At 38.2% G+C, this 17,966-nt stretch overlaps 1 protein-coding gene across 12 annotated transcripts in view; it reads left to right on the forward strand.

The window, feature by feature from the left end:
* Gdh (glutamate dehydrogenase, mitochondrial) overlaps nt 1–17,966 on the forward strand; it is a 51,806-nt gene that overhangs the window by 23,010 nt on the left and 10,830 nt on the right. For 6 of the 12 annotated variants that reach the window (XM_069312472.1, XM_045767529.2, XM_045767530.2 and 3 more), the window contains exons 4-9: nt 803–1,003; nt 4,275–4,361; nt 13,934–14,121; nt 14,644–14,760; nt 14,890–15,051; nt 15,259–15,463. In XM_069312472.1, coding sequence (XP_069168573.1) covers nt 803–1,003; nt 4,275–4,361; nt 13,934–14,121; nt 14,644–14,760; nt 14,890–15,051; nt 15,259–15,463 — 960 coding nt within the window. Of the gene's footprint in view, nt 1–802; nt 1,004–4,274; nt 4,362–4,725; nt 4,813–13,933; nt 14,122–14,643; nt 14,761–14,889; nt 15,052–15,258; nt 15,464–17,966 lie in introns of all 12 variants that reach the window. The other 6 variants (XM_069312471.1, XM_069312469.1, XM_069312470.1 and 3 more) reach the window with 1 other exon arrangement.

Genomic DNA, 17,966 nt, shown 5'->3' on the forward strand with positions numbered 1-17,966 from the left:
CTGCCGCCACCACCATCCACCACTGCCGCCACCACCATCCACCACTGCCGCCTCCACCGCCACCATTATCCACTACTGCCACCATCATCATCATCCACCACCACCATCATCATCCACCACCACCATCATCATCCACCACCACCATCATCATCCACCACCACCACCATCATCATCCACCACCACCATCATCATCATCCACCACCATCCACCACCACCATCCACCACCACCATCATCCACCACCACCATCATCCACCACCACCATCATCCACCACCACCATCATCCACCACCACCACCATCCACCACCACCACCATCCACCACCACCATCATCCACCACCACCATCATCCACCACCACCACCATCCACCACCACCACCCTCCACCACCACCATCATCCACCACCACCATCATCCACCACCACCATCATCCACCACCACCACCACCATCATCCACCACCACCACCATCATCCACCACCACCACCATCATCCACCACCACCACCATCATCATCATCCACCACTGCCGCCACCATCATCCACCATGCCGCCTCCACCGCCACCATTATCCATTACTGCTGCCACCATCATCCACCACCACCATCATCCACCACCATCCACCACCACCATCATCCATCATCCACCACCATCCACCACCACCCTCATCCACCATCGCCACCACTGCTGCTGCCACCACTATCATCCATCCAATCATCTTAATGTACTACTGGTAAGTAAAAGTAAAGATATGCTTAGAAATACATTATACTGTGTACATATATCATTCAAATGAATTTTTGTTCAACAGGTATCCGTTACTCGCTGGATGTGTGTGCTGATGAGGTTAAAGCTCTGTCTGCTTTGATGACATTCAAGTGTTCCTGTGTGGATGTTCCTTTCGGAGGAGCAAAGGCTGGCCTTAAGATTGATCCTCGCGAATATACCATCAATGAATTGGAGAAGATCACCCGTCGCTTCACTTTAGAGCTGGCCAAGAAAGGCTTCATTGGTCAGTCTGATATTAGAATGAATTCACTTGTGTAGTAATATGAAACTATAAATACTGTGTTTAGTTTCATTAAGGGTTAGAATTTGTATACAGTATAATGTTCCAAATGAGTGGGAAATAAAAAAAAATATATTTTTTATTTTACCGGGTCTCACTCCAGTGGAACGATTACTGTGCAAAAGAACTAATTAGGACGATTTGGGACTGTTTGCTTATTGAGTCCGAAAAAAATAAAGCTAAAAATCAAACTTAAATTTTCTTAGGCCTAGTATAGCACATATATGTGTTATATAAGGCCTCAGTTTGCTTGTAAGATGGATAGGTTTGGTTAGGTTTTATTAGCAACATAACTACAAAACCTTTTCCAACTAGTCCAAATTCAATACATGCCAAATTCTACTTTCTAAATGGCTATCACGTCACCATATGCATGATGGTCCACATCGTTACAATAAGTACAATCTAAACAGGAGGATAGGCTGATATATAATATAACAAATATATTTTTATTGCACTCTTTTTCCAGGAAATAGTGGACACACTATGGGAAGATGAATGTTACCTTCTGTTTCAAGTGATTGCAATAATCTTGTGACTGGAACAGAAACGTTCCAGTCACTACATACAGGTGCAGAATTTTTCCTTGACACTTATTACTTGGTTTTTAGTTTGAGAAGAAACAGGTGGCCACGTCATTGTGATTTTCAGCCCAGCATGAAGACTGGTACAACAAATATTTCAAGTTTAATGTATTTTTGTCTTGTGTTATTGTTCATAAGATATTTGCATTGCTAAATCAGTTTTAATATTATATTTAATATTTTCAGAGTTTGCATTTATGTATTTCTGCAATGTTACTCGTAGTAGTAACTAAGCCTAGGAGCTTTCACCAAATAGTTTATTTGAAACGTAATTTTTTATGTAATTATTTATTATTTCGGCTTTTTTTTTTTTTTACAGCGAGCCATGGTAATGATATAATATGTTAGTAAATTTTAGTATAATTAGATTTTGCCGATAAGTTGAGTAGTAGCCTATTAATTCATGACTTCGTAGGTACACTAAAAGCTATATAGCTGAAGGGTAAAGATGGACATTAAAGAATGGTAATGGGCTGAGTTTTGATGGTTTTCAACAAGGATTGAAATTATAATTATAGCTTTCAGTGTGGATTGAGATTATAAATTGTTTTTCTAATTGAAACATTATTCGACACTGGCTTGTAAGTGTAAAGTAAAAATTTATCATTGTGACATTTCTTACTACATTCATGTAACATAAAATAGTTTCAAAATAGGGAACTAATTGTCTCATATAGAATTGGGTAATCCACTTTCACTTCTGTAATGTTACACAATATTGAGTGAGTAATAGAAGACCTTAATTCATTGTCATAACTTGTAAGACCCCTTCTGCTCTTGTCTACTGAGCATCCTAATAGAAATGCATAGCATAAAAATTTGGTACACAAATGAAGATAGCATTACAAATAAATGTATAGAGCTGTAAGAACGGGTGTTCAGAACTGCATCCTCATATCACAGTTAAGGAGAAAATACTGATGAAAGTAATAGAGGATGCAATATTCCCAAGAGGATACCACATAGTATGAAAAAGGATAAATGTGGGTGTTGTGTAGGAGTAGCTCGACTGATGCAACAACATTAGAACCGTGAGGAGACTGAGATTTGGGAGGTAACCAACCAGCAGGATTTCATACTAGGTATCATGAACGTGAGGACCGTGAAGATAGTGGTAGGTGTTATTTACAACCCTCCATTAACTCCACAAAGGCAAGGGATGATTCTGGTAATTTCAATAAAATATGCCTAAAGATATTTAAAAAAGGCAGCCACAGGGGCAAGGAGAGCTAGAGCAAAGGTTCTAATATTTGGGGGATTTTAACCACAGGGAAATAGACTGGTCAACAAAGTATCTTCACTGGGGAGATGAAACATAGAAGATTTGTGACACCACAGACTAACATTTCCTTTGGCAACATATCAAAGAGCCTGAGGTGATGGAACACAAATAGAAAAAAGCAATGGAACAGTTTATATATCTCGAGGGTAGTGGATGAAAAGAGGACAGCAAACCCCATGGCTCAACAGTGCCAGAATGAAAAGGAGAAAGCAAAAAAAGGCATGGAAAAATATTGGAATTTGGGTACCGAGGCAAATAAGAAGGCACTAAAGGGTCCTAGAAATGAGTACACCAGAATCAGGATGGCAAAAGAGCAACAGTTTTAAAAGATATTGTGGCACAAACAAAGAGGCAACTTAAGCTATTGCATAGCCATATATATGGAAGGGGAACAACAGTACAAGACAATGTGATCAGAATGCGGAGGGACAGGGAGGAATACTTTTGAAGACTGACAAAGAAGTGTGTAAAGAACTCAAGAGGAGGTTCCAGGAAGTCTACAATCTGGAACCAGATTGGTGTCCAAGGAGGTGTCAAAAAACAGCCAGAAACAACACTTGACAGAATTGAAGTTAATGTAGAAGAGATAAAAAACAACTGGATATAGCAAAAGCAATAGGACCAAACCAGATATCACCATGGTTGCTGAAAGAAGCTATGTTGAACATTACACAAAAGACAGGAGAGTTACTGGAAAAAGGCAAATGGTAGTTCCAATATTCAAGAAAGGGGATATGAAACACTAAGTTATAGACTGGTATCATTAACATGAATTCCATCCACAACCTTACAAAAAAAAAGATGGAAATATTAATGTTGAGAGGGGTAATTAAAGTTTATTACATTAATATGCCAACATCTTGTATTGCATTTCAAAATCCCGTGTGAAAAGAGTGTTGTGAATACATATATCTGAACCATGATGATTCAAAATTATCAACAAATCTAATAATCATAAATTACATTACAGCCTCTTATTCTAACATTATTTTTTCTACTTAAAAGCACAAGATGTTTTACCCTGATTGAAACTCTTATACTTATTTTTCCTTGTCAGTGTTTTGTATAACATTATCACTTTATTATAACTTATTTTTTGTATCCCCTGTATAAGCTTTATTTCTTCTCTTACCAGTGCTGTAAACTAGTAATTGAACGACTAAAATTACCGAATGGTAGATTCCAAATGATCAAGGATTTAATAATATGAGAAAGCTAAAGCAAGCATTCTATACGTTTTAATTTCTCAATTTCTGTGCATACATTCCATTTTTTCCATTTTTATTTGTCTCTTAGCCCTCATTACTCAAACATGATAATTTAAAGGATATATCATACATGCTGCTAGGCCCGGGTGTGGATGTGCCAGCCCCTGATATGGGCACTGGTGAACGGGAGATGTCTTGGATTGCTGATACATACGCCAGGACTGTTGGTAAGATGTATCCCCTATCGCACCAGCATTTTTGCTCTCTATTTAGCCACTATTCTTTACTTGTTCTCTTTATTAATAAAGGTTAGGGGAAGGTATTCAAAATTAAAGGAGAAACAAGCTACGTACTGCAAACCCAAGCTCTGCCCAAGATGGTTGTATGCAGAAGGACTTCATTTTGGTGGCCGTGGTGAAGTAACTGCCACAACCTATAGCCCTGTTGTCTTGGTTTACTGGCACATTTTACCCCCGTAGCAGTAGGGTAAACTGTGCCATAAAACATGTGCAATGGGACGAGGAATGTTGATGTGGTTACAAAAATCGTATAAGATCTCAAATTTCATGGAGTGCCTAATGAACTCCACAGGCCCCGGTGTGGATGTACCAGCCCCCGACATGGGTACGGGTGAGCGAGAGATGTCATGGATCGCTGACACCTATGCCAACACCATTGGTATGTTTAAATTTTACTGAAGGACTTTGTCCTTTGCTATAATATAACAAGTTGCATACAGTAATTTTAGGATTTTTTGATTGGGCTGTAATCAGGTTATACAAACTTGACCTTATTCCACGTCTTTAAAGCATACAATTGCAGTACAAACCAAACAAATTTAATACATTTGAAAAGTGTCAAAATAGTATACTATGGATCCTCTATAGGATCCTCTATAGGCAGTATTTCAGAGTAACACTCTATATAGGACATATAAACACCTTTAAGTGCAGTGATATCAGGCTGCGCTGCAACCTGGACGGGTAAAGTGGAAGTCAATGCACTAAGTGCAGTCAAATACATCTATACTGCCTGCCCGTTCAAAATTGAATGTGCACAAATTTTGCTTTTTGCTGTTTGCATGATTTGCATTGTTTAATGTTATCCTTGATGGAAGAGAAAAAAAAATCATGTATTGTACTCGTTTAAGAAAAATACTGCATTGAAAATATCAATAAATTGGATGTTCTTTTAAGTTGAATTCTCAACTTGATTATCACTTCCCCTAGCCTGCCTTTGTTGCTACAGTGTGGTGCTTGGCTAGTGAGAAACCTCTAGTAGTACATACGCTTTTTTGCGTGATCATAAAGTTCTTTGGTACAGTCTTGTTTATGCATGAATCTTTAGAAAAATTAATATACATACACTATACCTATACTGTATATACTTTTCAGCCTCTTTATTAAAGCCCCACTGAATATTTGCCATTTACAAATTTCTTAAATACCTTTCATGGATGTTATAACATTTCACTTTGTTGGGGAAATGAAAACATTATACTGTAACATTAAATTATTAACTTTTGGTATCCAGGTTTGTAAAATAATGTTCATACTAGTAGAGTAATGCATGGAAATGTTTTATCTGCACACATGTAAATCAACAGAATATGTTTTAGGAAATGATAATATCAATGCAATGTAAGATTTGGTGTTTACGTCATGGAATTTGGCGAGTTGACTGACTACATAAGTTGTACAGGTGCCTGCAGGGTTGCCACACCTGATTATAAGAAAGGATCAGGTGGATTTAGTTGTTCTGAGGCGTGGTCATGACAAATGCCAGGATTTATTAATCTGTTGCCTCATAGTCTGGTGATATGTTACTAAAAGTTTTTAGTATCAGGATTAGTGTGCATGTATGTTTTTGCCAGTTATCTTCAGATGTTTTGGTTGAAAGTTAAAAATATAAAAAGCCAAATCAAGAAACCCCGGGCCAGGAAAACAAAAGGGGTCCTTGTGAAGACATTTTGGCTTGGCCCTGGGTGGATTGCCCACTGTAGTGAGAATTTTGTAATGGAAATAGTTTGTAGTGATGTATTTGCTTTGAAGAAATGTTTGTAATGAGAATGTACGCTCTTACTTGACAGTGTGTCTGAAGAAGTAGCCCCACAACATTTTGGTTCCTGGGAGAATTCCCAAGAGAGTTAGCTATACAGTATTAGCGAAAGATGTTTAAGTTACATTGCATAGTAATGATCTTATAAGTATTTTATAGTATCCTCATGGTCCTTTTAATCTGAAGGATAGTATTTGATGAAAGAAATATGGTTTGTGATTGTTTAAATCATAAATTTGATTATAATTTTAAATTTTAAATGATTTTAGCTATATAGTATATTGATGAATAATTTATTAATGATCTTAATCAACATAACATGAATCTTGCAACACCATGTAATGTCATCAATTTACTGTATACTGTGACACTGTTTTTCTTTAATTTGCATGGATACATTGCCCTAAACCTGGTTCATACCATTACATGCTTTATAGTCTTCCAGGCTCGGTGCCTTCTTTTGATAATTACTTGTACCCCTTACACTCACTGATTGATACACTGGCCTTTTCTTCAGTTTTGTTTATTAAATCTGCCATAACAAGGTAAGTTTTTTATAGTGACTAGTTGAAATGCACTTAATAGTATTAATATGCTGCATGCTTGATGTATGGTACTTTCACTGTTTTGCATGACATGATGTTTTTGATATTGAGAGCATGAGTGCTTTGCTTCATTCCCATGGGATGCTTCGTGTTCATAGGCTTTTAATTACTGAATGTAATTTTTTCTTGTTTATTAACAAATTTGATATGGTATTATTGCAATGAAGAACATAGTGAGAATATTTTTAAATTAACCCTTGTGTTTTTTTTATATATTTTTAAATTTGCAGCAATGAAGAAATTTTTCAGTAAGATGATTACAAATTATGATGCGTAGTTTTTGAGTATTTAATGTGTGTTAATGCTGCTTCTGAGCTCTCTTAGTTGCTGCCTGTGGCAAGACTATAGACTTCATGGTGAGGAACTAGCAGGCATGACTAGGGAGGGGAAGGGAATTATCAGGGGAAACTGCAAAGCCATTCTGACTGTAGCCCTTAGAAGGGATAAGGATTTGGGATGGGACGGGGGAAAGGAATGGTATTGACTAGGTATTGTAGCAACTGCTGAGTAGTGTCTTGGCTAACTACTGCCCATGTCCCACTAGGTTATTAGCTCCAACTTATTATTATTATTAACATCTTTATTGACAAAATTAATTACAATTTTGCCTAATCTGAGGATTTTGATAGTCTTATTAAATTGAGGTTAATGCTAGTATTCACTGTCACGCAGGACAGAGGGTCATACATAAGACAATAGGCCTAAACTGTAGGCTGAAGCACATATATATCACGGTTACAATCAATGTTTTAATGTGTGGATATGTGAAAACAACTTTCTATTGTGCACTGCCACACAAGTGCAGGGATGGGTTCATAAGTGATACAGCTTAGAATATAAGTAGAAATTGTTCTTCATTCTTTAAAATGGACAAGCAAATTTTGGGTAAATTGTTAGGATGTCGTCCAGAACACCTGAGTCAATAAAATAGTTACACAGTTGGTGGTACAATAGGCCAGGAGGTCTAAAGTCCTTTACGGTTTCACATTCATCAATATAGTGTTCTAGTGAATGCATTAAAGGTTTATCACAGAGTTTACAATCTGAATATTCTGGTAGTGGCTCAGCCTCACTAACCTGCCAGATGTGTCTATAGCCAAGGCGAATTCGCGCGATTACTACATCACATTGCCTGGTCCGGTTACTGTGCTGACCATACAAATACCTATTATTACAGAACTTGTCATAACTTTTAATACTGCAGCTTTCAGGTCTCTGTGCATTTCTTAGTTCTTCTAAATCTGAATTAATTTCTTTAATTTGTATGTTTCTAATAACTGCATTAGATAGTCCAAAATCATAATCAATGTTTTCTTTCCTGCAAGCCTCATTGGCCAATTGATCTACAAAGTCATGTTTTTCAACTCCAACATGGGATGGGATCCACACAAATTTTATACAAGAATTATTATCATTGGCAAAAATTACATTCCATTTAATATTACAAGCTACTTCCGACATACATTGTGATGGGTTATTTAAGGACTGCAGAGCACTTTTAGAGTCACAGAAAATAACTCCACCACCATTGAGCTTAAGGTATTCAGTGGCTAGATAAATACCCAATAGCTCGGTCTGTGTCGTGCTTGCCCAGTTGTTCAATCTCTGTGTACTAGTCATGATCATTTCATTCCCTTTATACACTGCACATGCACAACCTGTTCTACCAGTGCCTAACTGCACAGAGCCATCAGTAAAGGCATAGGATTCAGTCGGTTTGAGAATTTGAAGATGACTGTCAATAGCTTCTAATGTTATACATCTCAAAATGTCAGTGTTATACATTTGTTTTACACTGATGGGAGTATAATGCAGAGAGACCTCCACATCTTTCCAAGGGGGAATATAGTGAACAGTTTTATCAGGGTTAAGAGATACATTCAGTTTCTGAAGATTATAGACACAACAACTGAGCCACACACTGTAGGGAGCTTTTTGCGGCGGATTGAGGGAACAGTCAGAATTGTTTAGAATGGATCTCAATTTAATTTGAATAGAGCTGGGGGGACCATTATTTTTCAAAGTTTTGGCGCAAAACATAGTACTAAGTAGAACTATTCTTTCGTAAATGGAAGGTAAGTTTAGTTCCTTTCTCATGTTAACAATTCTGACAGTTCTAGGACAACCCAGGATGATGCGCATGGCATCATTCTGTACTACATCTAGGCCTTGTAATTGTTTAGGAGAAAAATTAAGAAGATGCAAGGCATAATAATCAACAACAGATCGTATAAAGGCAATATAAAAACTACGAGCATATTTTATGTTAATGCCAAATCCTTTGCCAACAAGAGTTCTGAGAGGTTTAAGACGCTCAACAAGTTTTTTACGCAGGTTGCTGATGAGATTTGTATCATTAACCTCGACTCCAAGATATTTATAAGACTCACAAGTCTCCACGGGCACTCCATTAATAGTATAGTTAGCATGAAGAGAATGGGGAATAAGAACCCTTGTTTTATCAACAGAGATTATGAGGCCACATTCTACTACTTTCTTGGAGAATGCATCAAGTAACATTTGTAGCCTTGGTTTACTGTGTGCCATAATACAAATGTCATCAGCATAACATATAACTGTTTCCGTAGGTTGTACAGGTATGTCATGGATAAGTTTGTGCATAAGTATATTGAAGAGCATAGGGCTTAGGACACCGCCTTGAGGTGTGCCTAGTTCGAATGCATCTGTTCTTGTACTTTTAACTCCTTTAAATAGGACACTAGCACGCCTGTTGGATAGGTAGCTCTTTATCCAACTCAGAAGATTACCTTTGATTCCAAATTCAGCAAGTTGCTCTAATATTATTTCGCCATTCGCTACATCGAAAGCTGACTTTAGGTCAATAAAGGCTGCCTGTGTCCCATCCTGGGAGTTTACAAAGTATTCAGCAAAGCATGTTTGTGTGCTACACTTGGGCATGAACCCATATAGGTTTGGGGCCAGTTTTTCTTTGACCTGAAACATGACACGATTGAGAACAATTCTCTCCAAGACTTTACACATGCAAGATGTAAGGGAAATGGGTCTGAATTTTTGAGAGTTAGGTTTAGGAATTGGTATTATGAGACTTTGTGTCCATTTCTTTGGCAAGATACCTTGTGAGAGACTCATTTGATAGAGGTCAAGCAGAGGGTGGCTAGGGACATCATTCAGTAAGCTCAAGATGTTATAAGTTATACCATCCTCACCAGGGGCAGTTTGCCTAGGTTTTCCTAATGCTGATGTTAATTCAAAGGGGGTTATAGGAAACTGATCCGTTAAATCTGGTGAGGAGCGTGCTATTTCAATATTAAAGTTTCTGTTAATGTTGGTATGTCTTAAATGCTGCTGTATATCTGGGGGTAAGGAAGAAATTTGTGAGACACTAGACCATTGAGCTAGGAGCATGTCAGCATATTCTGCAGGAGTATGATGAAGCTGAACTGGGGCTGAAGGTTTGGTAATGTTTTTAATTTTGTTCCACATTTCTGATAATGTTGTAGTTCTATTGATACCTTGTAGGAATTGTTCCCAATATGTGTTCTTAACTTGACCCTTAAGCTCGCGAAAATCTCTGTTGGCATTAAGGAATGCAAGTAAATTGTCAGCTGTTTTGTCTCGTTTATAAGAGTCAGCATGTTATACTCAAATTCTGTCAGTTGAAATGTAACCAATCACAGGCGAGTAGGCCTCTGACGTCATGCCAGACAGAGGAGCATCAGCGATGCTCCCAGCAGCCTCAGTTATCCTCACAGGCTCAGAGTAGAAGGACCTCGGCTAGGCAGATATATACCTTGCAATCTCAGTCAATAAATAGATACAGAAGCGACTACTGTGTCTACATTCTACCCGAACAAGGCAAACGAATAAGCAAGCTGAAGCACTTTAGCTCGCTCTGCAATAATAATAGGATCCTCTGTCCATGAGGAAGAACGAGTGTTCTTTTTTTTCCTTGATTTAACCCAGGTATCATAATAACTGGTAATGATACTGACAAGATCATTGTAAAAGTGGTCCACTGATACAGGTGTATACCCAGTGTACCACTTATGTACATAAGCCTTAAAGTGCTGTTTAAGATTGTCTGGAATGTTAATTTTAACTCTAGGATGAGGATTGGACCTAATATCCGCCACATTGTATTCACAATATATTGCAAAATGATCACTTACTAGTTCTGGGATGAGCTTAACGTTGACGTTGCTATCTACTAGGCTGTATCCAATCACATAATCCAGTCTACCCCCCAATAAATGGGTCTGTTTATCAGTATCATACACAGTAATATTATGATCATTAAGGTATTTCAAGAAGACCCTTCCATTATTGTTACACTGAACGTCACCAAGAGCAGTGTGACGAGCATTAAAGTCACCCATACATAACATAGCTGTGTTACCTGTAGGTTTCGGTAGCAGGTCTGCTTTAAGTACATTACATCGTCCATATATGTTATACAGTAGGAAATGGCTATTTGCAGTTTGCAATTTGAATTTTTGATAATGTATACTATCACTCCTATGATTTTTAATTAGTTTACAGATTAATCCACTCTTAATATACGTTAGTAAACCAGTTCCAATACTGTTGTTGTATGCTATATACCCAGGTATCCTAGGTGGGACCTTCTTGATAGTTGTGGTCGTATATGGTTCCTGTAAACAGATCACATCTACGTCTCTCATTTTAGCATACAAGATTACGTCATTTATCCGAAGATAAACACTTCGAATATTCCAAGAAAGAAACTTAATTGTTTTTGTTTGATGAGCCATGGTTAAGTGTCAAGGGAATTAAGGTAACATTTAAGTTCGTAAAACAATTGGAGAACATAAGTAATTTTGTTCCGTGTGTCCTGAGTACTTTTGTTTAGGAGGCGTTTAACCTGAGTAGGAGTTGGTGTTCTAAAGTCTTTATGTTTAAGCAAATCAAGGGTGTCTTGACGATCTAGTTGGGGTGCCAGTGAGGGATCAATGACTACTCTAACACCATTCCCCATGGGGATTTGACACTCACGTTCCGTAGAGACAGGTGAAGTAGCCTCAGCAGCTGCAACATTACCACTCGCATCACTACTGGTGCTGGGAGAATTTACTTGATCACTATCGCTAGCATGATTCACTTCACTATCACCGGGCAGATTCATCACTAATGTTTGTATTTTAGCTTCCAAATCCATAATTTTATTTTTTAACCAGTTAATTTCTTCTGTATCTTTGCTTGTTTGCCTTAGCCCATCGAGGGTTGGAAACTGCTTACTAGAGGTGACATTAGGAGCTTCCAGCTGGGTGCCTCCTGCAGCTGGACCAGACGCCTCTGGCGTCCTGCTCATGGTAGAGAGGGCGGGGCGTCGAGGGCAGCCAGGATGCCAAACATCTACACCTTGACGCTTACACCTGGGACACTTCCGGACCAGAGGAGAGGCTTCCTCCCCATCCTCAAGGGTAGGGGGGTCCCTGTGAGGACACTCCCTTGTTTGGTGCTGTTCAGCACAGAGCCCACACACAGGGTCATGTTGACAGTACCTAGAGATATGATGAGTACCATGGCACTTATAACAAACAACAGGGGGGGATACCCAAGATTTTATAGGACTTGATGGGATGAAATGTCCAAAAAAGGTGTAATGTTCAGGGGGAGGGTCACCGCCATTCCAAACAATGATGATCCTGTTGAGAGGATGACCATCCTTATATATCCGTCTTGCCTTGTAGACCCCGTCAAGGGTATAAGCTCTATCAAGAGGATACTCTTTGGGAAAACTGGTAACAATATACTCCAACTGGCAACATGTGGCAGCACCAACACCACACTGAACTCCCCCCCCCCCCCCCCCTCTCTTCTGAATCCAATCTGTTCACATTCTTATCTGTCTGGCCCCTAGCAGCAGGTTATATGGGCAGGCAGAGAGGAAAACTTCCCTAATGTGGCTTGTGTTTTCCTTAGAAACTTAGTGATTTATTTGTGCAGTGGGTTTATGCTATATTAGGGAGCTCCTAGTGTGTATTTTTGGGTGTAGCTACAGGAACAGATCTATGCCTGTCGTGTCCCATGTTCCCCAATCTTTATCATATGGCATTTTGTTCCACTGGTTTTGGTATCCATTATGTCTTGGGTAAATTATTCCAACTGTCCACCACTTCACAAAAGAGAACTTTATACCTTTTCATGGAACTATTGTTTTCATTGCTTGAATCTAGGTCCTCTTGTTAAAGTTACAGGTTTAAGAAATTTCTCTTTGTCGACTTTGTCAATTCCTGCCACAATTTTGTATGTGGTAATTATATTGCCTCATTTTTCTTTTTCCTAGCAGGTTTGGTATACAGTACTTAATGCCTCCATCCTCTCCTTACAGGCCTGGAAGCCATTTAGTAGCATGTCAATGCATATTCTGATTGCAATCTCATAGATGTTGTGAACAATTTCTTTAACACTATATTGTCTAAACTCGGAAATTCAAATCATATGGGGCTCATCAGGGGCCTGACGCTGAGCGAACAGTGCTCAGGGTTCATAGTTCTAAGGGGTCCGGGTTCAGTCCCCGGCAGAGGCTGACAAATGGGCAGGGTTTCTTTCATCCTGATACACCTGTTCACCTAGCAGTGAATAGGTACCTGGGAATTAAACAGCTGGTACGGGCTGCTTCCTGGGGATGTTTTTGTGAAAAATAGGATTAAGGACTTGCCCGAAATGCTATGCGTGCTAGTGGCTGTACAAGAATGTAATTACTCTTGTATAAATAAAAAAAAATAAAAATAAAATAAATCTCCATAAAAGTTAGCCAGACATTTAACTTAGCCAAATTTCTTATCAGGAATGTCTAAAATTAACATTTGTCAATTTTTGGTACCATAACTCCCACCACTTACCCATGCATTTTCATGATTTCTCTTCTTAATCTTGCAGTTTACTTAAAATCAATAACGGAAAATTTATTTGAGTTACAGTACTGTGCTTTGACAGTATTTCACCAGCCATGAATTTAAAAGCACTAAAGAAATTTGGATAATTTTATAGGCTTCTCTGGTGACAGTTTATTATCCATCTTTAATTACCCTTAATTTTAAGTTTTGTAAATACTGTGCAGATAAGTTTAATAAGATATATTTTCATGATCCTTAAGTGTTATTTTGAGCTAAACATATACTTCATTAAAGGACATGATGACATCAATGCTCATGCGTGTGTCACCGGTAAGCCAATCAACCAAGGTGGAATTCATGGTCGCACATCAGCTACTGGACGTGGCGTATTCCACGGTCTCGAGAACTTCATTAATGAGGCTTCATACATGTCTATGATTGGCATTACTCCTGGATGGGGTGGCAAAACATTCATTGTGCAGGTTAGTACAGAAATATGCTGTTAAATAGAGCAAGAATAATACTCTTGTAACATATAGGGTTGATTACTCTATATAGTATTAATTCAGATGCATTTATGTAAACTATTGCTGATCCAGTCAGTGGAACAGCAGTTGGTTCATTTGTAAGATGGTTCTCTATTTTTACAATGTCAGTACCTAACATGCTGAGATATGCCAGTTCAATTACCTGTAGATTTGACTAGGAATTACAATTGTAATGTAATTACATTACATTACAATTGCATTTACAATTTTTTTCTTTCCCTGGTCCTTTAATGCATTCGTGTGTAAAATGATGCCTCCCTCTGATGGTTTAGTAAGAACTAGACCAATACTGTTTCCTATTTGTGTACTACACTTGTCTAATTGTACTTTTGCCATGACAGTAATGGAATGACACCCAAATATATACTCATAGAATAACATTCTGTACTATATTTTTTCTTTTTTTTTTTTTGCTGTTTATTTTGCCTAGCTTCAAGTTTATCTTTCATTTTTTAGGGCTTTGGCAATGTGGGTCTGCACTCGATGAGATACCTCCATCGTGCTGGTGCTACTTGCATTGGAATTAAGGAAATTGATGGGGAGATCTTCAATGCAAATGGTATTGACCCCAAGGTGAGACATCATTTTTTTGTATTAAAATTAAGGCTTGCAAATTCAAAATATTTGCTGAAAAAAAATATACTTTAATAGTTATACTGTACTCAGATTTGATATATATACTGTATTGACTTTTATTTCTAGGAACTTGAGAACTGGAAGATTGAACATGGAACAATTATGGGATTTCCCGGAGCTCAGAAGTATGAGGGTGAAAACCTTCTTTTTGAAAAGTGCGATATCTTGATCCCTGCTGCCATAGAGAAGGTCATCCATAAAGGAAATGCTCACAAAATTCAAGCTAAGGTACATTTTTTTTTATATATATAATTATTCAGTGTCAAGTGCATGACTTTTGACTCTTCTCAAATAACAATATATCTTTTAAAACTTATTCGGATTCCTTGACTTTTACAGTACAGTATGGGTCTTTTAAGTACGCTCTCAAATGGGATGTCTTCCTGGATCACCCTTGTGAAACAACCATATACTGTATAATTATTATGATTGCAGATTATTGCTGAAGCTGCGAATGGTCCTACAACACCTGCTGCAGACAGTCTTCTTCAAGAAATGAACGTGCTTGTCATCCCCGATTTGTACATTAATGCTGGCGGTGTAACCGTTTCCTACTTCGAGTGGTTAAAGAATCTCAACCATGTATCATATGGTCGCCTTACTTTCAAGTATGAAAGAGAATCCAACTACCATTTGTTGGGTAAGTGATGAATATAAAATATAAAACTTTCCACTTAAGAGTTAATTGCACTTAAATACACAGTGCTGCCTCCAGTCATACAATAGCACCCTGTGGTGCCCTTACCCACTTGGTTCGTTGGCAAGAACAATGCAGGGAAAAATCCTGGACAAGGTTGGAGGAATGAGCACCGTTCCTTCACAGCTTGTCCCTGTGTGCGCAACAGTAATTAAGAACCTAAATGTAAACCATTTTGGCAGATCATTTTTTAGCAAAACCATGGAGTAGCCCATCTGGTTTCAGTGCCTGGCCCTAAGCCCTGAATTAAAAAAAAAAAAAAGTTACTCAAGAAAACTACTTACGTTTTGTCTTAATTTGTCTAGAGCTTGTCTATTAACTTTAGAACTTTTTTTTACTATGTTCAGTCCATCTATAATAAAAATAATGATCAACATGATAGGCTTTGTTATGAAAATAATTCATCTTTTACATACAGGAAGCCAATTTGATATATATTTATTTTATAATTTTTCTCATTTACATGTGAATATAAATCTTCAGTTAAATTTGAAATCAGATTACAGTACTGCACAGTATTTACTTTCAAATAATTTCTTTAATTATGATTAATTTTTTTTCTTTACAGCATGATTTATAAAATAAGGTGGAACTATAATGCTCACACCTGAGGTGCTTATATATTGTTCATGGTGCAATATAAGATGGGATAATAGTCCTGAAAGCTGATTCTTTGAATTTACATAATCACAAGTAAATACAGTATACTGTGGTCGACTCCTAGCTTAACAAAGTAAAGTGCACTTCCCAACACCTCACATCAGTTTTAACAGCATAGATTTTTTTTTTAAGAATTTTGTGGACAAAATAGAGAACATTTTGGGAAACAAAACAAGACAAACATTTTTCATAAAATATGAAAATAATATATCTACAGTATGGTACTCTCTCGAGGTTTATTCTGCAAAAAAGTATCGAGACATTTTTACTGCACAAGTTTTGTAACTTATACACATCATAATTTAAGTGATGTAGTAATTTAATAAATCGATATGGATCAATTTGTAAAATCTGAGAACAAAAGAACAGATTTAAACTCAAAAGCAAAGGTATTGAAAAATTTGCATAAATACTTTTTGCCACTTGGGTGGTAAAGAAATGGGTTAATTTAAATGGAAGAGTAGTTATGCTGAGACCATAACTATCTATGATTCCAAGGATTAACGTCCCCACAGCCCAGTCTCTGGCCAGGCCTACTGGTTACTGGTCTGGTCAACCAGGCTCTTCGATGCAGTTGCTTGCAGCCAGATGTATGAATTACAGCAGACAGTCTTGATTGGTACCTGATTCCTGATCAACCAGATACCTGGTTGATCAGGTATCTTTTGAAAGTGTTTATCAAGTTCTCCTTTGAACACTGCAAGATGGCAGCCAGTTATGCCCCTGCCGATAAGCCAAGCCAAGCACTACCCAGGGCAAGACCCCCTCAAAAGGAGAAGACCCCAACGGACAGACTTGCGAAGCCCCACTCAGGAAGTTTGTCTGATTATCCACAAAAGTATCCTGGTGAACCACCAGATGGGAGCTCGGGTTACCCAAGAGTTCCACCTGCTCACCTAGTTCACTAGTGCGCTTAGCACCAAGCCAAGAACACGTCCCCTGGGTGTCTAGCTCTGACATACCTCGATGACTGGCTAGTTTGGACTCAAATTTGTCAGAACTATCAGTTAATGAGTGATCTGGAGCTTTCCTAGTTGGGGTTTCTAATTAACTGGCAAGTCTCATTTGACCCCAGTTATTACCAGGATGAGATTGGTCTTTGACTCCAGGATGTCCTCTCATTTCCCTTGATGCTAGCCTTCAGCTATAGAACCATCTTCAGCTAGTATTATGAGGCCTCTCTCTTCTCATCAAACCTAAAGTATCATCTTGGTTGGATTTGGCTGAAATCATCGTTTTGTCTTCTCCTAGTTGGAGTTGGGGCTCTGTATATTGCCTCCCCCATTTTTCACATTTCTTGCTCCAAGGCTAAATCCTCCACAATGGTGGTATGGTTTAGCCAGCCAGATGTTTGTCTTTGAATTAAAAATCTGTAGATGTTTGCATCTTTGGTGCTTTCTTTATAGGTTTCTCATGCTTTCTTTATAGGTTTCTCCACTAAAGATTTTTGAGATTGGGGTTTTTAGCAGGCATTCCCATATTGGCCTTTCATTCATTGTTGTAAGGCCTTTGGTCTCGTCGTGTTTACATTTGCTTAGGCATTTAGTATGTGGCCATTATTCACTTCTGCCATTGTTGTCCAACAGGCAAACACATTCCATCTTTTTGTTTTCTAGAAAAGCCAGTCTCTTTATTAAAGCTCCATTGTGAGTAAGTTTGTGGAACTACAGGAGGATTCCTCCTGTAATATTCCTCTGAAAGAGGAAATGTCCCTTTCAGGTTGTTCCCCGTAAGCTTCCTCCTCCCCCCCATTTTTTCTTCTTTGCTCCAGTGAGAGGGAGCAGAC

The sequence above is a fragment of the Procambarus clarkii genome, chromosome 72 (assembly GCF_040958095.1).
Source record: "Procambarus clarkii isolate CNS0578487 chromosome 72, FALCON_Pclarkii_2.0, whole genome shotgun sequence".
Classification (NCBI taxonomy): domain Eukaryota; kingdom Metazoa; phylum Arthropoda; class Malacostraca; order Decapoda; family Cambaridae; genus Procambarus; species Procambarus clarkii.